The 25,415-nt window shown below is 37.8% G+C and overlaps 1 protein-coding gene across 1 annotated transcript in view; it reads right to left on the bottom strand.

Annotated features, from left to right (window-relative positions):
- commd1 (copper metabolism (Murr1) domain containing 1) overlaps nucleotides 1–25,415 on the bottom strand; it is a 113,477-nt gene that overhangs the window by 79,051 nt on the left and 9,011 nt on the right. Inside the window, exon 2 of the mRNA XM_028821040.2 lies at nucleotides 1,064–1,345. Coding sequence (XP_028676873.1) covers nucleotides 1,064–1,345 — 282 coding nt within the window. The remainder of the gene's footprint in view (nucleotides 1–1,063; nucleotides 1,346–25,415) is intronic.

Here is a 25,415-nt window from a genome sequence, read left to right as displayed (position 1 = left end):
AAGGTGGGACGGATCTACGAGTTTTTTTGTAAGCTTTGGTAATTCTAGTGTTAAAGGAATTCTAAGACAATGGATTAACATAAAGCTGACAAGATTGATTTCTTGCATGAAATTAAAGTTTGGACAAATGTTAAGAAAAGGGGGGACAAATTAGTAAAATTAAAGCTCCAGGATTTTTTTGAAATTTGAAAATTAAATCAATTTAACTCACCCATGAAATGTTTCTCTTTATAGGTATTTTAACAAGCTGAAGATGGAAATATAAATTTTACAATAGATAATGGTACAAACCTAACAGAGTAATTCACTGACAAATCGGATTTTAAAAGCATTTTGTTACAAAAACAGCTTTAAAGAATGCTTTTAAATTAAAATATCTGAAATGATCTTGGAATTAACTAATTCAACAGTACATATATGTTTGAATTTTTATTTTTAGTATTGACTTTAAGCACTATTTTTCAGTCACTGGAGTAAATGTCAAGGAGTAAATTTGGAATATGGGCATGGTAGAAAACCAGGTAGTCCTTGATGATATTATACTTCATTAACCCTATGAGGAAATCCACCAAGATTATAAAATTCCGCCCAGTTGTTGTTATAAATTGAAAATATTAATAACAAATGCTTGTGTGTGTATATGTTTTAGATTTTCTTTAAATAATAAACACAATGCCTACCCATGCCGAGATTCGGCCTTGAACACCAAGCATTTACAGCAAAGTCTGGAGCCATTTTCATATACAGTTTTTACTTTTCTCACATATTTTTGTGCCTTCCAGAGGAATCTGTTCACCTGCAGTCACACATGAGTACAATACTGGATCACACTCGGTACTACTAACACTGTAAAAAAGTTTGTATTGTTAGTTTCTGGAACATTGGTATTGACTTGTTATAAAAGTATTGGTTCTTGTGACATCCCTTCCCTTCACTACTGTAATTTACATTTTTAAAACAACTGCTGGATAGTTAAAGCTCCTTTCAATTGTCAATTTTGCAATGTGATTAGTGGCAATTAATTATTAATTTTTTTCCCTAGCTATGTTAAACATTATCCTACCTTTCCACTTTTGGCAAGTTCCAGCTCTACCACAGCAACAGGAACATTAATCTGATCCATATTCCTTGACTGTGTTTTCAGGTCTACCCTCCAGCTGATGTTACACAAGGCATTTTCCCACCGGTTTTGGTTGATGACACTGTCTCTGATCTTACTTTTGTGATTCTTCCAGAATTTGGAAAGGACTGCGGCCTGCTCAGGACTTAACCCACCTTGCTTTTTAGTTTGGGCTGTAAGGAATACTTCTAGCTGGTTCAAGTCCATGTCTGCAGATGCAACAGACTGAAAAAAAGCAAAACAGTAGAAGCCATGAACATCAAAAATCAACACCAGAATATGGGACAGTCTGATACAACTTTGAGCTAAGCAATGTGTATTACTACAAAAATGCACCTGTATTTAATGTCATTTCATTCATTTTACCAATACATATAAACCAGCTTAATTCACCAATTTTATATATACTGTAGATAAAAGAAAACATAAAACAATCTTCGACAAAAATATAACCTATGCAGTTTTTACATACATACTGTATACATCAGTTTAAATACACATAGTTGATATGCAACATATTAAAACTCTATATACCCTTATTGAAAGTTTAGGCTGAAATAAAGACAAATCATTAGGTCACATTAGACCATTTTACCGAAAATAACAATGGATCATTTTCAAGAAAAAAGATTCAAATTCTAAAATATTGAGGTGAAACTGATATATTTCAAAATTAGGACTCAAAAGGACAAAAAAATACTCTCATTTAAACTACATAAATACAAGACATTACAGGTTAAAGTACAAAAATTGTAATGCTGAAGGTTCTCTAACTCCTTGTATTGTTAAACATGACAAATGCTGCAATTTGAACTGACAACATGGAGGAAACCCCTAAATTGCCTTCCTATAATTTAACTGAACTAAATAAATCTCTTAATTAAGAGATTGGCAACTGGAGAAAATTGATTCAGAATGCACACTGTGCGTAATTCCAGGTCAAAAGGCAATTAGTCCATCTGCAGTCTTCTTTGCTGAAGTGCTACGTGAAAATTTCTATGATAATCTATAAACAGATTATACCTACAGATTGCTTACACCGGAGCCAATTGCAAGTGATACAGAATAGATATTTATTACCGGCCCTTTGTGACCCTAAATTAGATTAAGTTGGCTTGAGCATATTATGTTATTAGGAATATCAATTTAACTGTAACTTTCATATTAACTTGCGAGTCCCTGGCAAGACACATACACTTATAAACCACATCTTAAGTCTTTATTTATAAACTTGTAAAGTATTGTAACATACGTGCGCTTGGGAGGGCTTAACCAAGGGCAAAAAATGAGGGAAGGGATTTATAAAGTGTACTAACCTTCCTTCTCTCTCTTCTGCAGATCACCTGAACAGAAACCCACATAAAACTTCACCAGTTCCTGCACTCCCTTCTTAGCCACGCCTCCTTCTGACCTCACGTCTGGCTTGAACCCTCACAGACCCGCCTCTTCCTCCCCTGCAACTTCCCTTCCTATCCTGTCCCTATTTGGACGCTGACCCAGACAGTACTCTGGAGCTACTTTTGCTTGCAATCGTGTATAATATACAGGATGAATCCCCAACTATTTTTTCTGCCTTCTTTCTTGTTTTACAGTACAGTATGTTATAGAACACATTTCTTGCTGCAATGTACAAAAGACATGCAGGTTAGGTGCATTGGCGATCCTAAATTGTCCCTAGTGTGTGCTTGGTGTGTGTGTGTGTGCCCTGCCCAGGGGTTTGTTCCTGCCTTGCACCCTGTGCTGGCTGGGATTGGCTCCAGAGGACCCTGTGACCCTGTGTTATGAATCAGCGAGTTGGATAATGGATGGATGGATGTACACAAGTACTGAAAAATTGTACTGCAGAGTTTCATAGCTAGCTGGCTCCAATAAGCTTTGGGAAAATACATAACACAGGAATGGGATTAGCCTGGTTCTACCTGGTTCAAAGTGGTAGAGGTAAAGGGAAAAATGTATCGGAAACAAAAGAAAGTTTTCACTTATATCACACTAAAAAAAGAATAAAATAATTTTATTGTGGAATATTTCACATATCCTGATCATAGTCACACTGATCTCTCTCTATTTCTCTCCCTCAATGTTTTGTGTTCTTTTATAAGATTTTAAAGTCACCTCTCAAAGAAAAACAGAAGTGAAGCTTACGCTCAGCCCAGGACTTCATAACTGACTAACATTTTACTCTTTCTCTTCATTTTTCTGAATGGTGGCTTTTTGTACCTACTCTCGTCTTTCATGTCCTTCATCTCATCTGGCTTGTTCTTTCAGTCCCCTCCTACAGTATATCCCATATGTAACCTGCTTTTTCCTTTTCAGTCACACACCTGATGTAGGCTATACCACCAGAATGTTGTGTCTCTTTACATTCTTTGTTTCTTGAAAATACCTTTACGTTTTTTCCCCTAAACAACATAACAACAAAAGAAATAATGAATACTAACATCCCTCAAATAGCCAAATAAACAAAAATCAGATTTTTAGGTCAGCATATTAATGGTTACGGGCATCTGACAGCTTTTACTAGAAGTATAGTATTTACAGTAAATAGATGGTCTACATTTTAGTGTATTAGTATGAACTTAAAGGGAAAATGGCATCCAATGATTTTAGAAGTAGCGTATACCATTCACTGTAGTGACGTCTTGCCCTTGGCAAATAAACTGCCATACCACAAAAATGATAGTCAAAATAAAATAATAATTAAAAAAAAAAAAAAAAACACACTTTCAGTACCAGAGAATTAGAAAAACCTTTGTTTCCTGTGACACTGTAAAATTCTTAAACAATCTCAGAGGACAAAAAAAAAAAAAAAAAAAAAGACAGGATGGCAGAAGAGTAGATAAGGTTGCTGACTCAATGGAAAAGTCCAGCATACTGGGTGAAAATCATGTGACAAAAGAATATTAGAACAATTTTGATATCAACAGACCATCCAGTCTAGTAATCCTATTCACTTAATTGCTCCAAAATGAAATTAAGGTAAGTTTTGAAAGACAGCAAAGTACTATTGCCTGCGGTACTATTGAGGAGCATATTCCATGTGTCTGTAGTTCAACGTGTTATAAAGCCCAGGGGCGCATACAGCCGCCCTAACACAACACAGACAGACATGACACGACTTTGCCACACAGCACACGTTTTATTCACTGTCGGGAAGTGCTTTTCTTTTGCTCCCTTCAGCACAATACAGTCCAAAGCACCAATAATCAAACACAGTCCTTTTCCTTTCCTTCTTCCTCCGCCTCCACTCCTCTCCCGGCAAGCTTCATCCACCTCCTCCCAACTCTGGCTCTCCGAATGGAGAGAGGTGGCCCCTTTAATTCAGTACCTGGGAGTGCTCCAGGTGGTTCATCAGGATTACCTGGAATCACTCCCAGGTGTGGTAGAAATTCGGTGAATGGCTCTGCAGCTCCGCCTGGCGGCCCCCATGGAACCCAGTTAGCCTTGCTAACACAATCCATCCTAATCCACTAACAGCTGTGTTTGGTGTACTTCCAGATGGGCTTAAAGTGGAGAAGGACAAACAAACTAATTGGCTTTACTACACTACTGGCACGTAGACTTACCTTGCTCAACTGGAAGAATCCTAACTCTCCTATTCTAAGTCAGTGGGTAACTTATGTTATACAGTATACTATTTGAAACTGAAAAAAATAAAATTCTCACTTAAGAAGATCTGTACAAAACTTTTTCAAAACCTGGCAGGATCTAATCAATAACATTTTAGAATAAGCATTTAAATTGAGGAAGTAGGTTCTCTCCCCTCTTTTACTCCATTTATCTCTATTCATTTATTATTTTAACTATTTGTTTGTCTTTATTAGGATAAAGTTTTACATTGCTGGCCTAACTCTCTTTCTCAGGGGTGGGGGTTGATTTGTTTCAAAAATGTTTTTTTTGTAAAACTTCAGTTATTTGTATGGAATGTTATTTGATTTTAATAATATCAACAAAATTATATAAAAAAAAAAGATTGATGACATTTATGAAGTTCATGTTATAGTTGCATTTTACACACATGCAGCATTGTGTTTACTCCCTGTGCATCTGAACAATGAGGTCATACCAGCTGTGCTGACTAATGCACTCATTACCATTCCAGACAACTGTCGTGAAATTAATTAGTTTAGGTGAGTTTAATGAAGTACTGAAATATCAATGCAGTATTGAAAAATCAGTGTGTTCCCCAATTCATTTTGGTGCATTTTTTGAGAGCCAAGTTCATTTATACCAATGAGCAACAGTCCCATTCTGCCATGTTTCCAGCATCCGTCCATTCATTTTCTACCTCAGATGTGCAGTTTAGGGTTTTTAGGTTGGGTACTAAGGCTAACCTGGTAGCATCAACCTTAGTCAGGACACCTGTGCATCGCAGGGAATTTAATACCATATTTCTCCAGGCAATGCTGAGTATTTACACAAAGAAAGTTATATATAAAATAAATATTTTTGAAGTTCATTGAGAAATAAAATTGGCACATTTAAAACATTTCTGAAATTTGCAACACAGAGGCAAGAAAAGTGCAGTGCTCAAAAAAATCAATAATATAAAACCAGGTGCTAAAATAGTAGAGGTTAAAATGTCTCAAACACAACAATAAATAATCTGTTAAAATGAGGATATAATCCCAAGCAGAATCTGTCCCTTAAAAACAATCCAGAGCCACACTGTCTTCTTTAGAAAAGCTTATGTTTCCTCTGCTTACCCCAGACATTCCCTCTGAAGCCAGAGGAGACATCATCCAACACACACAGGATGAAGCATAACACAACTCAGGTCCCTGTTGGTGGTCCCATGGCATCCAGTGGGGCACCATGCCAAATCCTGCTCCACCATCACTACACAGCCTTAAGGTAGGAGTCCACACTGCACAGCTAGATCGCTCAGCAGGTTCAACCCCTCCCCTACAAGTGCTGGCTATGTGCTTCTATTTGGGCCGTCTTTCCATTCCACTCAAACGGATTCTGCCTCTTTCTCTTTCCTTAAGTTCTGTTCCTTCTTCTCCCTTCTCCTTTTCTTGTTCCCCCTCCTCTGCCATGCAGGCTCCCTTTATAGCCCCCAACTGGGTGCAGGTGCTGTTCCCCACCTTGGAGGTGTTAATGTAGAACTTAACTAACTCGCTCACATTTGCATATGAATGTGCGATCAGCCAAGCACCCCAATCAACCTCAGAGCGGTGCGTGCGTGCATGCTCAGACATGTGGCAACACACTCAAAGTATCACAATTATTTATTAAATCACGCTTCGCCATGGACCTCTTATCACAGAGTCAAGTTTAAAATCCCTGGAAGATCTTATTTACAGACATAATTATAACAGGAATTTATCACTGTTGACCTATTTCTATTAAACAATGTTATTTTATTTTAAACCAGTAACGGCGCACTGCACGATACACTTGACTTGAGCATTCACAGTTTTCATCCTCTTTCTCTGTATGTTTAACATTCATTTGCTCAGAGGTTGATGCTCTTTTCTCATCTTTTTGTGTTAAAACTGATTGTTTGTGTTGCAATTTCTTAGTACATTTTCCTTAATTTTTCACTTAAGCTGGCACTTAAGTCTTCAATCTGTCTCAAGAATGATTTAAGATATGAAGAGGTAGGGGAAGTGAAGGTGAAAGGGATGAGAACGGCGTCCGTACGCATGCGCACCATGGCTGCTCTGCTGGCTGCTGCAGAGAGTTGATTCTATAATAAAATAAAATAAAAAGAGAAATAGCCTTGGAGGTCAATCATCACCCCAAAAGCGGATAGTAGAGGTCACGTAGTACTGTATATGTGTACCAAATCTCAGGTCAATAGGTCAAATGGTTTGCGAGCTACAGGTGATTTAAAATTCTGGACAGAAAAATGAACAGCCACGGTAGTGTATTATATATAAAGATACTTGTTTATTTTGATCAAATTAAATTTTGAGTTAATTGAAGAAAGTCTGCAAATTATGTCTTAAACATTCATACTTACTGCACTTAAAACTGTCATAATCCTGCCTCAAATGCTGTGTAAATGTGCTAATAGGCAGAAGGTAAATACAAACTTCCACGTGAACACACTACAAACTTAGAGTTAAGTTAGACAATTCAGAGAAAACAAAGCTACCTATATTAATTAACTTGTGACATAATGCTGACCTTTTACCTTATTCTACCGTATAAAATAAAAAGAATACCCTAGTTAGCCTGAAATGCCATTTTTGTGGTGAAACAGCATTTGGAGCAAATTGAAACACGTTTAATAAATTTAGCTTGTGCATTATTATCATGAAAAAAACTACAATTTATCTTTGATTGCATTTTTTGCAGGCTAAGTAACAAATCAATAACAACCTCTAATAATCTCTGAAAAATTCCAACTGGAAATGTGTATAAACACACTGAAGGTGCAAAGCTGAAATGTCACAACTCGGAGCTCCAAATACTCTGATAGCACATGAAAACAGCAAAATTGTCCCTTAACCAGGATTAGGCAGATTCAGGAAATGGACGAATAAGCTCCAATATTAGTAAACTATATATCATACAATATCTAATTATAGAACAACTTCCATACAACACATTTTATGTTTTAACAACATGTACTAAATCCACATTCTAATAAACACAATCTGACTGCTTCTTATGAATTAGTTGTACTGTGCTATAACTCAAAGAAATGGATTTAAATGCAACAGGCCATAACTTTCAAAAATAACACCATTGGATTGTTGCCTTATGTATTCAAGCTACCCAACTTGCTAGTATGCATGTAGCTTTTTAAAGTCTACCTTAGAGCTACTATAACTTAGGGCAAGTGGGTTCCTCTGCCAAAGAAAAAGTGAATGTGGACTTATGCTTTCTTTATCTTTGACCAGCAAGTCTATAATTTTCCCATTTCCACAGCACTAGCTCCGTCAATTCAGAGTACTAAAGGCATGAAGTCTGTGCATAACTTTGAAACTAATAATCTGAATAGCATATAAAAAATGATAGAATCTTTTCTTCCATCTCCACGATTTTTCACATAATATTCATTTTCTTTCATTGTAGAGTACTGAAGCATGCATCATCCACATAAAAAAAGACATGTTTATGTGTTGCTGTTAATCTCTATAGAAAGACTGAACAGTTAACATAATAAAGGTTTTCAATGCCAGTTTTTTTGATTGCAATCTATATATAGGCTGCAAGTCAAAAAAGATGCTTGTAGACAGTGAACACAAACACTTAATTTTTAGTTAATTTCTCTTTTTCGTCTAAGTCTTCCATTAAATGCGGTGTTCCTCAGAGATCCATTCTGGGTCCTATTTTATTTTTCTATATACCTCCATCCTATAGGTGCTATTTTTAGGAACTTCAATGTTTTTTTTCATTGTTATGCTGATGACACACAGGTCCTATATACCTGCGTATAACTCGTCAATGAATCGGCTGCACGATTGTCTTGTAGAAGTAAGATCCTGGATGGTAGACACTTTTCTCGATTTTAATCAAAATAAAACTGAAGTGCTGATAGCTGGCACTCCTGCCAAAACTCAAATTGGTTTTGAACTCCTTGGCTCTTTCATGGACTTTTGCAAACCTCATGTTTGGATCCTTTGGGTTATTTTTGATAGTAACCTCTCTTTTGAGAAATAAATTCTGTGGTCAAGAGTTGCTTTTCCAACTTCATTTTTTAGTCATGGTTAAACCTTTTTTTTTAATCTCCTAGGGATCTTGACAAAGTTACTCATGCTTTTATGTTTTCTCTTTTTGATTACTGCAACTTCTTGTAATCTGGGATCAGCAAATCATTGATACACAGGTTGCAGTTTGTCCAGAAAGCTGCTGCCTGTTTTTTTTGGTCAGGGCAAGACAGTTTGATTCTTTTTGTCCAATTTTAGCCTCTCTAACTGGCTGCCTGTTTCAGAACTGATTTTAAAATTTTGCTGCTGGTTTTTAATTTAGTATTTGGGTATGCTCCCTCTTATTTATCTGAATAGTGTGTTATATACTAGCCATCCTTAGAGCTTAGATCTACCGGTTAGTTGTAACTTGTTGTCCCTCCTACCAAGTGCAAAACTAAAGGGGATAGGGCTTTTGCAGCTGCTGCACCTCATCTGTGGAATTCTATACCTAACTATATTAAAGAGTCACCCTCAATTGAACTGTTTAAAACTAGATTGAAGACATTTCTATTCTCTAGCTTTGCATGATCTTCAATGATGCTGATGGTTCCTTGAAATGAAATATTCAAACATTATTAACTTTTTTAATTAAATGCTGCAGTATCAGATGATTTTATTTATTTATTTTTGGTTTTATGTAGACTATGAAAGAGTGTTTAGTCTTTTCCTAAGGAAACATGAGTGAACACATAAGAAATAAAGTTATTGGACACCTGTATCACCCATGTGAAAAAGTAATTACCCAAGTTTCAATATTTTATTTTGCAGATCTTTCAGCAGCAATAACTGCAACTAAACACTTCATTTAATTTGATATCAGTTTTTTACATTTCAGTTGAGCAGTGATGAGCAAACTAATGGGGTTTGCTTTGCTGTGAGTTCAGCGAAATGATCATGATCTTGGACAAGCTCGACAAAATTCACTGAAATCAATGGAGAAGGAAGAACTGAGCTAGTTTACTTAAGTGACCCAGAGGACTGTGGAAGTGTCTGCTAATTGTGGTGGACTGATTAGTGTTGCCAAAAATGTGGTTGGAGTTGTGAAGCAGCAGTGTTAACTACTGAGCCACTATGTCTCAAACAACCAAATACACAGTTGGAATTATAACCATAAACAAAATACAAGAAATGGCCACAAACTAGCAATAAGTAAAAAGAAAATAATATATTATTGTGCTCACAGATATCCAGTCTTAGTGAACACAATAATCATGCCTCAAAGCAGCAGCATGGGGCTGGTTTGTTGCATTGTTTTAAATCAGGTCTTGGAGTGCAGCTGGTATGCTTTTTTTGTTTGTGATCTATCTGTGCAGATAGGTTGCAGTTTTTTCTTTCATCAAGAAGATAGAAATACATTATAAATAGTAATAAATCTTTTGTTATTATTATTACTTTTTAGGGTCTCGTGTTTTCTGACTCAGAAGGGGGGAGGTCTCCTTTAAATCTTGTTTTGAATCTTGGCTGCAGCACAAGGCTAATTTTGCATGCATAATTAGCCATGCAGTGCTCAGAGACTGAGCCAGCACACAGGGATCAGTGTTATATATATGGGGTCAATAGAATATTATCATTATGGTCAGCTAATCAATCATTCATATGAAAATACTGCAGTACTATTTTTATGTAAGTTGGGAGCAGATCTGGGATTAGGTTGTGACATCATGCATACCCGAATCAGATCGTGCAGCGATCTTAAAGTACACATGCATTAAAGTTGTACATATGACTGCTACAGCTCTGTGAAGTCATGCTGGCTTTGAAAAGTATCTTGAGGCACTGGGGAAAAAAGTGTTTGCCTAAGCCGGCCACACAGTAGATTTGTAGGAAAATACTCAGAGAACATTATCATCGGAGAACACAGCATATTTGTCATTAATTAGTACTATCCTGTGGAGGAATTATAGTTCACTCATCTTTGCAGAACTGCTTTAATTCAGACACATTGTTATGATATGCATTCTTGTGTAAGTTTTTTCTGACCTTCCTCTGCAACTATCTATGTCCTTATTTCCTTTCTTTTTTTGATGTGTAGAATTTGAATGCTATTTAAAAATGACAAAAATGTTTTACATTTTACAAATTCAGTATGATTGGATTTCATGTAAACTGAAATTAAGTGAACTGTATTGTTTATGGTTACTATGGTTTTGTTTCACAGAATCAAATGGAAGTGAGCGGTGCGTGATACCATCAATATAAAGCTTTAAAGGTTCAGCTCTGCTTAATTACTGGTCGCAGATATTTCAAAACAAAACCTTCATGTTGATGCTCTTTCATTTGAGAGTTCTGCTCTAGGGCAGAAGAAATGACTGGTTTCAAACTCTTGCCATGGTTTAACTTCTATCCTCTGGTCGCTACAGTTCAAATATATCTACCTTCAGCCTAGCTATTAGCTAAATAAACTGTCTAATACCAAGGAGATGGTCTCCTTTCATTTATCAACTTTCTTATTATCAAGATGACAGGACAGAAGCATAGATCCAACAAAATGAGAGACACTGAGATAAAACATAAGTCACCTTTAGGGTGAAGTGACAGGGATTAAAAAAACAAAATGCCCGAGGTTATAACTTCACTGCAGCAGACAGTTAGGCAATTAAATAATATTTTCCAAAATTTAGGTGATGTTGCATCTCATTGCTTCTGCCAGCAGGAGCAGTAGCACCCCAAAACAAATCATCATTCCCACATTCAGTCCATTATTCAGGGGATCCTAAAAAGTGTCAAAGACTTTTAAATCAATGCAGAATTATTTTTTTTTTTAATTGTAAGCGCAGACTTACCCCGCTAACAGAACACATGTAGCAAAGATGATGATACTGGAATGGACATCTACTATGTTTGACACTTGTTGTTATTAAGATGAGGTCTTTGTTAAATTCACAATCTGTACCATTAATATCAGTGTTTAAAATGGGTTTAGCAACAGAACTAAAAGATGAAATGGCTAGCCAGGATCTGGGTAGATCTGGCACATTAGAAAGGAAATTACAATAAACAAGACAGGGGAGGAATTATGCACATAATTAATGCAGTTATCTTATCCAACGATCTTGACTATACATTGTTCTCCTCCCTTGCTAAATGAATCTTAGCCGGAGGAGGTCTATTAATTTTTTTACATTTAAGATGTCTCACTTAAAGGTTTTCCGAAGTTATATCTGTCCTAGTGTCTATATAAATACCAGTTTCTGTATTACATCTTGCCTAAAGAAGGGGCCTGAGTTGCCTCAAAAGCTTGCATATTATAATCTATTTAATTAGCCAATAAAAGGTGTCATTTTGCTTGACTTCTCACTGCACATATTTCACAAAGCCAAGCAGCAATAAAAATGATTAGGGATGTTATTGGGATGTTAAAGTCAAAGAAATCTGGTAAACGTTTTGTATAAAGAAGCAGTGTCCAACAATAACTTAGGTGTGGTCCCAGCTCTTCAATAAATAAATAAATAACTAATAAAAATCCTGTGCTCTTTGAGGGGGGAAAATTAATTCATAAGTAATAAATTCAAAATGAATGTAAAACAGGAATAAAATGTGTGTGCCATTATTTCTCTTCTCCACCCCTACTAACCCATCAGGCCTAATCATTGAATAGTCAACATTTAAAATGGCATGCATCCCAGCCACCTGTGCCGGTCACCACTGGGACGCCTAAGGTCGGCTCCATCATCCCATCACCTTTGGACACTCCATATTCCTGAATGTTCAGCATGAGCAACCCTACCCTGAGTGCTGTTCCTCTTGCTCACTGTGAGGCAAACTCCGGACAGCCACGACTCCTCTCCTTTACGCATGACAGCTCACTCAATCTTACAATCTCTTGCCAACCAACTTTCCTCCTAAATACTCCCCCACTTTCTGTCAATCTGTTTTGTTTTTTGATCCCCTTCACTAACCTACTAAGATTCCTTTATACTCTGTGAGTCAACGCATCAATGAGGAACAGCAGGACTGATTGCACTTGCACGGTAACAAGCAATTAGCCAGGCTCACCACTGAACACCCCGAGAAGACACAGCTTGGAGCAGTACATAACTGTACCTATTTAAATGTATAATACTCTGCACCACCATGGAACCCATCCCCACATTACCACAGATGAACAGGGTGAACTTAATTTAACTTTAACTACATAAGACCTATTGACACAAATACAGAGTATGTCAATAGTTAACTCACACATACCTCCTGTACAGCAAACACCAAGAAAATGACTCATGTACAGAAGGACTATACTTTGTGAAACTCTTTAACTCTTTTGAAACCCTCCCCAACTGTGCACCATGCCTTAACACAGTTGACGCGTCTGTCAAGGGTTTTTTGTCCGTCACCGAGGCAATCACAGGTTTGCAGCACCAAAGAGGCAACTGCAAGTTCATATCTCCCAACATAACACATGTCACCAAATGGTTTATGTAGGTAATCTTCTAACCCGACCACTGACCAGGCCCAGTCACTGCTTATTTGCTGTGTCTGTGTGTATAGAAGTGGTAGCTCCAGTTTAAATAAATACCCAGACTGTTCCTGTTTTGATAGGAATACAGGTGGTTTTTGTGAAGTCTTTGGACTCAGCATCTTCTTTCAGGTGCGAGACAATGACTCACATGTCACAATTTACAAATGATTATTATTCCTTTGCTGAGAAATTGTATATACTCTGAAACTGAGGGACACTCTTGCACGCTACTAAAACACATTTAAAACAGCAGTTACTGCAATTACATTAAGTCCCTAGAATATAAAAGCAAAGATTCAAAATCTATATATATAATTCACTAAGCCGGGAGACAAGTAGCCACCCATGGAAAGCACGGCGGAAGGGGCATGGATTCACTAAACCGCCGACAAGTAAGACGCCAATGGCGCACGCAGGAAGGAGCCACGCCCACCAACTCTTAGACCATTGGATACGACGAAAAAAATCACAGAGCCACGCCCACCAACTCGGACGCGACGCCTCGGAAAACATGCAGTCATTTCTGTTTGTCTGTGCCACAGTCCACTAGCAGCTCTGAGCCACGTTGACTTTTCATTAGTCAACCTCAGTGGAACCTTGGTTCACACACAGGCAGCGCAAGAGAGAGCCGCGCAATCCTTTAAAACTGAAGTTAAAACACAATGAAGGAAGCAGTCTTTAAAAACCAATAAGCCCTGTGCCTCTTTTTTATTAGCGTCTCACCTGCTTCAGGCCCTGCAACAGTCGAGACGCTCTCTCTGCAGCTGACCTTCTCTGTGCCTGACTCCACTACTGTCAGTCGCCTGATTAAAAATGGCCTTTTGAAGGGGAGCTATGGACTCGCTATACCACAGGAACACATTGCCTTCGAGCCTGCTCTCGCTCACTCTAACGTACCGGCTTTCTCTCTCTCTCTCCTCACTCGCTCACACACTGCACAGGGGAGAAATGCCCAAAGCACAAGTCTACCCGGAAACCGTTTCAGCCACACTTCCACGCCCCTCGCTACACTGTGAGTGCGATGATTATTTATTTAAAAATGGGCTTTTGAAGGGGAGCTGTGGACCCACTATACCACAGGATCACCTGTGACATTGCCTTCACATTGTTTTCCTTTTATTTATGATCCTGTTGAGCAGATTAGACACCCAGGCAAACAACACTGAATAATCAATAGCTGTAACCACTTTGCCCGCCCCAACTCCTCACCTGAGTCGGTTTCGTCTGTGTTCAGCAGTGTTTCCCAAACTCGGTCCTGGTGAACCCCTGTGGAAGCAGGGTTTTGTTCCAACCAGATTCCTAATCATTAATGCCGGTGAAACTCATCCGGGATAAGTCGGTTTTTCAAACGCAGCCGTGTAGCAGATTAGTCTAGCAGGATGTAATAATCCGAGATGAATGCACGCCTCCGCGCCGAGTGGAAACACAATGTATATTGCTGCGACAAAAAGAACGGGCGCATTTTTTTCACACAAGCTGAGTGGGTGGGTGTTAGTTAGTTAATTATCAACTCAAAGGATTTCAAGATATAATATACACAAGAGGTAACACTGCAAAAGCGGCCCAAACCAGAAAAGACGGCCGGCAAATTAAACGCGTGTGCATTGTACTTACTGAAAGCAGCGTTACGGATTTTGCAAATGTTCATTTTTTTCCCTCTGCTTAAAAAACATTGAAAAAGCGGCGTGGATTGGTTTGCAGCGTGTAAAACAGTTTGTTTGTCGCGGATAATTTGCTATCCACACAGGGAGGAACCGGGAAGCAAACCCACAATCTTCCACTGTCTCCTTACTGCAAAGCAGCCGTACTACTACAGCTCCACAAGGCAGTTAAAGAATGCACCGGACCACATGTTCATTTTTTCCCCTGTGCTTAAAAGACATTAAAAAACTGTTTCTCAACTGTGACTCCGGAACAACTCAGTACGCGAAAAGCGGCCAGAACTGCAAACAACAATGAAAACTCTACGTGACTCACAGGTAGTGATGGGCCGCTCGATACTAAGGTTTCGACACTGTGTCGAGCTTTCGAAGCACTGCAGATTTTAATACTTGATCGAATAATGACATCTGTGATTTAAGGATTTCACATTTTCTTTCTCAAATGTGCTTACCTATAACATGGCAAAGCACAGGGATAAACCTTTATTTTCTGTCTACTCCGTTTTAATTAAGACAGACCAAAGAAAACATTTAAGGCTATTAAATGTGATCTCAAGAAAAGATCAGGGTTAATTATAATACTAATAACAGGAGCGATTATAATGATACAGTGCAAAAGTAAATACTAATTGAAAGAGCCGAGAATGCATGAGGTGAGGAGTCTTATTTTGTTTAACTCTTGCTATCGTATAGTGCATTCTGCCTGTCGGCGTTAGTTATATTTATATTTTTTAGACATCACACACTACAAGCTGCTGACGAACCCTTCTCTTCGTTGTCAGTCTGTAGCTACGAAAAAATAAAAGCAATACGACTTTTAACAGACGTCATTGAAGTGTATCATAAGTTTCTGTAACGTTAATGAAAATGGCCAGGAGGTGTCACGAGAGAGGTGAGTGTCAAATGCTTCGAAGCTTCGATACGATTTCCGACACAATTGCTTCAAACGTGTTGATGCTTTGCGAGGCTTCACCCCGCCCATCACTACTCACAGGTTACTGAACGAGAAATCAGCAGACTAGCATGACGGATGGGGCGTAATGGGCGTCCTTCCCCTCTCCTCCGGATTTTTCAAATGTTAATTTTTTCCCTGTGCTTAAAAATCATTAAAAAAGCGGCCTGGTTATGCGGCGTATGGTACGCCGCGGGTTGGCTAGTATTAAATATTAAAAAAAGAAACAAAGAAATTATTAAAACTGTGAAAAAATCTCACGGGATCTAAGACACCTATACCTATATTAAGCCATGATCCAGTAGGAACAAAGAAAGAAAAGTAAAAGAAAAAAACCCTTAGGTTTTAAAAGTAATGTTTTAAAAAACTAACATTTCTTTTAGAAAAAATAAAATATTAAACAACATAATACTCTGTGTACCTGTAAGCAGAATTATCAGCCCAGCTGCAATCAACATCATTAATCTTTATAATGATTAAACCAGTAAGGGATCCTGGACATCGACATAAGTTACATTGCATGACAAACGCTGCCCACTGTGCCCATCATACTGTGTCCTGAATCCAAGAAAGTTCTAACACTTCTTTTCTTTGTGTGCTCATACTACATGCTCCAGTATAGCACTCTCACTAAAGTACGCATCCTCTTTACTTTGTCTACTCTCTACTTGCCTGTAACTTCAATGTTGCTTTCATACCCATGTTATAAAAATGTGAAGCTGGCACTGAGGAAACACTTACTGTATTTTTAAGTTCTTATTGTGTGCATCATTAGAGCATACAAAACGACAAGGACTGGTGAGATTCCAAAAACTCGTTTTACCTGGGAAAGTCAGTGATCATTCTTTATAGCAATCGATTTGATTCAGTTGTGCAAAATTGATCTACAGAATCAACATCCAATTTGTCAAGGAGGCTATGTTGAAACTAACTATTTTTTTTTTAATTTTCTAAAAGGTTTTTAAACTGAAATTGACTAAACAGTTTAACAATTTTGTTCACATCCTTACAACCAATGGAACTGGGGAAAACCAGTATTAATCTGAAATAAAACCAGATTATGCTTTTGTTGTGGAGATCCCAGTCATGTGGTTGGGAGTTGTCCTAAGCTGCAGGGAAATTAAATGTATTGAGGGTTGGTTGGAATGGCATTTGCAGACAAGTGCTGTTAAATGGTTTATGGTAAACAGCTGCATCTGTAAATGAGAGTAAGGTTATGACACTAATTGATTTGGGAGCTGCAGAGATTCTCGTTAGCTCAGCAACACAAATTAAATATTAATAACAAAGCCCTTAAGTACACTCCTCGTGCTCTGTCAGTTAATGGTAAAATGATTGGGTGGGGGGATTTACAACAATTATGTCACATCTCACATTGTGTATTGGAGTATTGTACAGTTATCCATGTTTCCGTATCTTGAAATGTAGTCTCCTTGTTACCAACTGACTACCTGGAATTTCAAGATGTATTTAATAAAGAAAATCTTTAGAACCTCTGCCACACAGAAAGTACAACTGTGCTATTCTTGTTACTCCTTTCTGATGCCCCTCTCCCTAAAAGACAAATTGTGTGAGAACAACCCGAGGGCAACGCAATGTAAGAATATACATAGGAAACCTTACAAAACAGGTTTACTGCTTCAATAAATAATCCAATCAGTGTCTTATTTATATATTTGTGGTGTTTTGACTCCCTCACACTAGGGCTGTCAAATTAGTCACAAAATAAGGTTTGAATAGTCCAAATAAAAAAAAAAAGTAAATATTCACATATACTCAAACTTACTTGAATGATCAGACCTGCTATACATGTAAATTTGTTTGTGCTTTTTTCATACTTTATTACTATAGTACAGATTGACTGTAAAAATAATCCTAGACATACATAGGCAGCTATTATTTAAACACATGTCACAATACGTATGCATTTCAGGGACACCAGCTGAGTGCTACAAGACCCACACAACACTGTCAACATGACATCGTAATTTGCAGAGGAACCCCATAGGGAAAAAAAAAAAAGGAAAAAATATTATTAATAATAATAATAATGTAAAAAAGCACAGTAGTAGCACGTGGGGTTTGAAAGGGTTTAAGCTCCTTTCCGTGGCTGCTTTTATGGCTCGTTGTCCTGACAAAGATTACAAGGAATATATATGGGTCATTAGTAAGACCCTGACAGGGTGAATGAAGTAAGTGAGTAGTGAGTGAAGTAAAACAGCGGGCAAGAGGCAGGCAGGTCGAAAGCAGGCTTGTTTCATTACTTTGGAGGTGTCCAATGTGCAGTGGAACAGTAACACTTATATCATGGTATTCAGAATAAAAGCCTGTCAGCACCTCTGGACTCACCTGGAAAGGCAACTCCTATGTGGCTTATGGGATCATCATGGTATCGAGTCAGGATCAGCACAGTCTGACTGCTTTTTTATCTCCTTTACAGATGCAGCAATAATTTAATACAGGTGGGCTGAATGCTTTTGTTTAAGACCTTATATGTCAAGCTGGCAGCCACATAAGACAGAGACAAAATGTAGGACACAGAGAGTTAGCACTTTAAAACAATGATTTTAAAGTGTTCTAATAAAAGGAAAAATCTGAATTTTGAGTTACTTTCCATTTGCTTCAATGAGAAGGTCTTAGCATTAAACAACAGTCAGAGATCTTAGGTTTAAGAGTAAATGGGACAGAATCAGAAATCAAAATACAGCAATACTTTCAGGGCACCGGAAAAGCATTAAGAAAAACTGCTCCAAGTACACTTGTGGGATTGAAAAAGAAAGCTATGTTGTGAAGTGGTCTAGCTGTAAGTTTAACTAATAAACTAATAACATGCTAACCATTCAAAATTATGATAGGACTGATTCATCCATCCATCCATTTTCCAACCCACTGAACCCGAACACAGGGTCACGGGGGTCTGCTGGAGCCAATCCCAGCCAACACAGGGCGCAAGGCAGGGAACCAATCCCAGGCAGGGCGCCAACCCACCGCAGGACACACACACAAACAGCACACACTAGGGCCAATTTAGAATCGCCAATCGACCTAACCTGCATGTCTTTGGACTGTGGGAGGAAACCGGAGCGCCCGGAGGAAACCCACGCAGACACGGGGAGAACATGCAAACTCCACGCAGGAAGGACCCGGGAAGCGAACCCAGGTCTCCTTACTGCGAGGCAGCAGCGCTACCACTGCGCCACCGTGCCACCCTGATAGGACTGATTGCAGAAGTAAAATGCAAAAACAATATGATAGGACTGAATGCTGAAGTAAAATGCAAAAACAATCTGTAAAATGCTGCTGCTTTGCAGAGCGCATCAGGAGTAACTCAATGCCAAAATTAGTGTAGGTAAAACAAACAACTATACTTTTACAACTGAAGGTTAGCTTTTGCCTCTGAATAAGGCCCTTTTTAAATAAATTCAAATAACGACGTTCAACCTGACAGCCCTATCTCACACTTAATCACATCACTGTTAATATAAAATATTAACATATTATTAGACCTTTAGAGTGTGTACATTCTTAATTAGAATTAGGGAAGGAGATGAGTGGAAACTTTAATACTATATCAGGACATTGTGAATATGGAGCCTATGGATTGTAACTGCAATATTCCAATCTCTTGTTAATGACATCTTCTGCAATGTTTTCGGTATTTATGTTTTGCTGTACATCGATGATCTTTTTTCAAAACACTCAGTCACATATCAGTCATGTAAAAGAAGTCCTTTTATGTAGGTATCGATTCTTTGTAAAACTAGAAAACACGAGCTTCATACAAATAATGTTTTATTCCTCAGGTATGGAATTTCTCAAAGAGGGATAGTCATGGGTCTGTCTAAAGTGGCTGATATTTTAAATTAGAAATTCCCAAGCAGTGTAAAGCAGGTAGCGAGATTTGCAGATTTTTGGACCTACTACTGTACATTCGTAAAAAGTTTTGGTAGACATATTCCCTTTAATACTTTGACTAAATCAAAAAAGATTTCACTGGACTACTGAAGCTCAAGAAGCTTTTGATAACCTAAAACCCTGTGTACTACAGAACCTGTGCTTAGATAGCAGGATCCTACTGCCGCTTATATTTTTAAGATAGTAAATACTCTGCAGTATTGTCTAGCATTGTTATATGCATAGTTTTACCACCAAAGATTCCCGATACTGCCTGTCTATCCATCCGTGTGCCTACCTTTCAAAAAAAAAAAAAAAACCTCCCACTGAACATAATTATGACAATGATTATATTATGTACATTAAAGGATCATCAACAACAAATCAAATCAAATTAATAATATATTGTACAATTACTATAAAAGTTAAATTGAATAAATCTGACTCCAAAAGTTAATACAGATCTACAATTCTGGTGTAACAACCACATGCCAAATTTCATCCATCTATCTAATTGTGTTTTTGAGATATTGTGTTTACGCACACACAGACAGACAACATTCCAAAAAACGTTTTTTTTTGGACTCGGGGAGGTCTAAAACGTCAAGATTCATCACAATGTCGAGGTCGAATTTTTTTCATGATTACTATACTTTCTCTATACTTCGTGTGTGAAGTGGCAGGTGAATTACTGTCAACAAAAAGCAGGCACCTAAGAAATACACTGAAATATTACTCACTCGTGATTTTTCTGTCCATATGGTAAAGTTTTTGTTGACCAGCACATTCTGATTTCAGGCGTTTGAATTACATCTTGAAATACAACAAGTGCAAAGAAAGGCGGCATGTAAATTGCTTTCTATTCCACAGGCTTTACGCGTGTATTCAGCTTGCTCTGTCACCACAAATGCTGTGTGAACACCTGCCCTCTGCCACCAGCTGCCATTTGCTGGATGAATATATGCGGGCAGCTTGTGGTAGATGACTTTCAGTTTTAGAGTTAAAAGTTATAAGGGTTAAAAACTAACAGCAAAAAAAAAAAACCCAAAAACTAAAATTATTTTTAGTTCATTATTATTTCAGTTAGTCTTTCCAGCTACTTTAATAGTTTCGTTTAGTTTTAGTTTTTCATTTCGGTTTTGTTAATTTTACGAAAGTTTAATTTTAAGTTTACGAAAATATTTTTTTAATAATAGTTTCAGTTTTGATTTTAGTTTTTCGTTAACTATAATAACCTTGGTTCTTACTTGGGGTATTTTCACCCATTCTTCCTTGTAAAAAATGCTTCTAATTCTCCAAGAGTCTCGGGCTGTCTCGATTCTCTTGACTGCTCTTTTGAGAACTATCTGCAGATTTTCAATGATGTTTAGGTCAGGGGACTATGAAGGCCATGGCAAAACCGTCAGCTTGCGCCTCTTGAGGTATTCCATTGTAGATTTTGAGGTGTGTTTTGGATCATTTTCTTGTTGTAAGACCAGTACTCTTTTTAACTTCAACTTTTTTTTTTTTTTTTTTTTTTTTACAGATGGTGTGATATTTGTTTCCAGAATTTGTTGGTACTTATTTGAACCCATTCTTCCCTCAGCCAATGGCATATTCCCTGTGCAACTGGCTGCAACACAAGCCCAAAGCATGATAGATTCACCCTAGTGCTTAATAGTTAGAGACGTGTTCTGTTCCTGGAGTTTGGTACCTTTTTTTCTCTCCAAACATATATTTGCACATTGTGGCCAAAAAGCTCTATTTTGAATTCTTCAGTCCACAGGACTTCTTTCCAAAATGCATGAGGCTTGTTTAGATGTTCATTTGCAAACTCCAGGTGCTAAATTTTGTGGCAAGGATGCAGGAAAGGTTTTTTTTTTTTTTCTGTTGACTCTACCATGAATGTCATATTTGTATGTAGTAGAACAGTGCACCACCACCCCAGAGTCTGCTAAATCTTCCTGAAGGGCTTTAGCAGTCAAAAGGGTGGTTTTATTTACCTTTCTAGCAATCCAGCGAGCAGTTCTTTCAGAAAGTTTTCTTGGCCTTCCAGACCTCATCTTAACCTCCACCGTTCCTGTTAATTGCCATTTCTTAATAAATTTACGAACTGAGGAGACAACTACCTAAAGACACTTTGCTATCTTCTATTATTTTAATTGTCAGAGTGCTAGGCAGCTGCTTAGAGGAGCCCATGGCTGCTGATTTTTGAGACAAGGTTTGAGGAGTCAGAGAATTTATAGAGCTTTGCAATTTACATCACCAAGGGTTTCCTAACGAGGACTGTGAAGAAGCCATAGCACTAACAAGCTAATTAAGGTCTGACACCTTGGGAAAGGTTACTGATACCACAAATATATTGGAGTGCCCAAACTTTTTTCACAGTGCAATTGTACAAAACAAAAATAATGCACTAATCTTGCATAAAATGCTGAAAAGAAATGTGTCATCTTTAAATGTATGCTTTTTGGTGATCATTTCATCTTTTGCTCACTTAACTATTAACAATAATACAGCCATTTTAACAAAAGGTGTCCAAACTTTTGAATGTACATACAAAACCGGGATACGGTGAGTAACCTGGTTAAGGCAGAAACCTAGTTTCTTAAAAACATCCATTTACATGTGCGTGTCACATTACAGCAGAGGTCTACAACTCTGATCCTGGAGCCCTGCTCTAGCTGCAGGTTTTCAATCTAACCCTTTCCTTAATTAATTACCAGTTTGTGCTACTAATTAATGTTTTTGCTTTAATTTTAATGGACTTCCTGTTTAAGACTCAGACCCCTTAATTATTTCTTTTTTCCTTAATTAGCACCCAGACAATAATGAGATACAAAATAAGCCAACACATCACCAGCAACCTGCATCCATCACGCAACATCTGAAAGTAAAGAAAGGTGAATGTTTCAGGAATATTGTTCTGCTCAGGTTCACAAAACATTTTGATGGTGTTCTCAGTAAAACGAAAACCAACAGTTTTGGAAATATCTACTGTAGCAAAATGAGTGCACCATCAAGCCATGGAATTTAATAACTTTATTTTTTTCTTTTTCCCTACAAGGTTTGGGGGGAGAGGGGGGGTTTCTTGTTTTCTTAGGGAGGCAAGATTGGGGGGGGGGGGGGGGGGGTTGTCAAGAAACAGGGCCTCTTAAAGCTCACTGAGACATTCCTTGTGTGATTTAAGTTATTATACAAGAAATAAATTAATGTTGTTTGTTAATTTACCAGTTTAACAACAACAATTGGTTTCTAATTAAGAACCTGGTTGGAGGAAACTGGTTGTATTTTGGGACCCTGACTTTGCTGGTCATCTGTTGGCTCACTTCTTATCTCATTTCTGTTTGGGGGCCCATTAAGGAAAACAATGAAGCAACTCAGAAGCATGAATTTTACAAGACAAGGCAATTAAAATGAGTGGAAAAATAAATAAGTAGCAACAAAAAACGTCATTAATTATGAAAAGTGTTAGAATGAAAACCTGTAGCCACAGTAGCACTCCTGGATCAGAGCTGGAATCCCGTGCCTTAAGGGGAATTGGAAAAATTCTCCAATGTCATAGACAAACACTTTTTTTTTTAAAAAAAGGACATTGTCAATGACTGCTGTGAATCTGAAAACAAGCATGGAGTATGCATCTCCCTGGGACTCGGACACACCAACCCAAGTGGGCCTTTAACAAGGCAGGATCCTGTTCCAGAAAAAGGACAACGGAACAGTCTGAGTTTTCATAATTCTGTGAAACCCCACTGATCATAATTTCCAAATTGCTCCTAAAAGTAATTTTGTATTGTGAATTTACACAATCTATTCCTCTACTTAAAGAAAACGCATAGATTAATAAGTATTGTGGCAGGTGGCCAGGGTTCATGCCCAGCCGGGATGCCCCTGCACACTATATTCAGGGGAAGCAGCCCGGGACAGTGCAATACCTCCCCCTGGACGCTAGATGGCCACCCCCCTGGGTTGGAGTGGTGCCTCGGATTCCCGCAGGGCTGCATGGAACTTGGAGTTGGGTGCAGCCCTGTTGAGTCCCGCAGGCACCGCCAGGGGGTGCTGTACCTGGGACTCCTGAAAATGCATGGGCGGCATATTTGTCACACCCGGAAGTGCAGCCGAAACTCTGCGATCAAACACCTGGAACACTTCCGGGTGGACTATAAAGGGAGTCAGCGACCACCACTCAGCAGCCAGAGTCGAGAGGAGGAGGACAAAGCTTGCAGAGGAGGGGTGGTGGTGGAGGAAGAACAGAGTGTTTTCAGGTGATTACTTAGTGTGCTGTGTTTGGTACTGTGTTGTGGCTGGAGGGATTACAGGGAAGACGTGCCCTCCAGCTGAAGAAAAATAAATAGTTTATTTGTTTTACACGTGCCTCCGTGTCAATCTGTGTTGGCTCGGGCACAATATAGAGCCTTTTCTTACAGTATATTATGAGTATAGTAGAAGACAGTATAGATGAATAATTAACTTACCTTACTGAAGATTAATTTCTGGAGCCATTTATTATTTAGCTTTCACATACACAAACATTTTATACTCTGGCCTGATGCTAGGACACTCCCTGACTGTACTGCAGATCTCATGATTATGCTGTTATTTAACATCAATGAATATCCCTTTAACTATGTTGCATTTTTAATATGCTTTTTGTGACAGGCACCATATAAGATAAAAATCCTGGTGTCTACACATGATAATAATTCACCAGTTTCCCTGAAATATTTACTATGTACCAATGTGAATAGTAAAGATTCATGAAAATGACTATCAAAAAAAGATTCACCTATATGACATAACAAGCATCAAGAAATTCCAGTTACTCACTAAAACAATCATGTCTTTCATTTCAATATCTGTAAAATGGTAGGGTGGAAGAAAAAAAGACTAGATGCATGGTCATTAAATTCGGAACTACTGCCTAATTAATGCAACCTGAAACAGATCTGAGCTACCTAGAAAGAAGAAATAATGTAATTTAACTGGAAATAACTGCTGTTTTAACATTAAGGCATAAGAATCACTGGATTCTATAAAGATTTACTTTGAAAAGTTATACACAGCTCATCACGAGATGAATTAGCTTAACTCACAGCTACCATGCATGGGTTTTCGTGGTTTTTGTTTTTTTTTTTGCAAAAAGGATTTTTCTGCCGATTGTTGATGCCTCCTGAATCTATTACTCAAACAATAATTACACTAGACATTAAACACAACCATACAGAGGCTATTATAAATTTCTCAAATTCTTATATTAAATACAGTATTGGATTACTGTACTTTACATATAACAGAGTAATTATCAGCAAAGACTGCCCCCATGTGGCAAGAATTTTTGAAAGCAACAGGCAAAAATAAGTAAAGGTTCAGTCTAATAAATTAGTACTAATAATGCTATATTACATAACAAGTATATGTTTTTGCACTTGACTACTTAATTTTATATTTAAATATATCAATATTGATATGACTAGTCCTTTAAAAATGTCACAATAACATTCATAAAAGGACACCTTAACATATACATAGAAATGAAGCCTGGAGTAGAACTTCTCATTAAACACTGTAACATTCAGCAACAATAGCTCACAAGCACAATGTACAATAGATCAGTGTATAATTTTTTATGCTATTAGGGAGTTCTGGCAATTTTTTAAACTGATACCAAAAAACACCAATCATGTTAAAATTAAAAACAATGACCTAA

This window comes from Erpetoichthys calabaricus, chromosome 15 (assembly GCF_900747795.2).
Source record: "Erpetoichthys calabaricus chromosome 15, fErpCal1.3, whole genome shotgun sequence".
NCBI classification, from domain to species: domain Eukaryota; kingdom Metazoa; phylum Chordata; class Cladistia; order Polypteriformes; family Polypteridae; genus Erpetoichthys; species Erpetoichthys calabaricus.
Note: the sequence above shows the minus strand (reverse complement) of the source record. Positions and strands in the feature narration are given on the sequence as shown.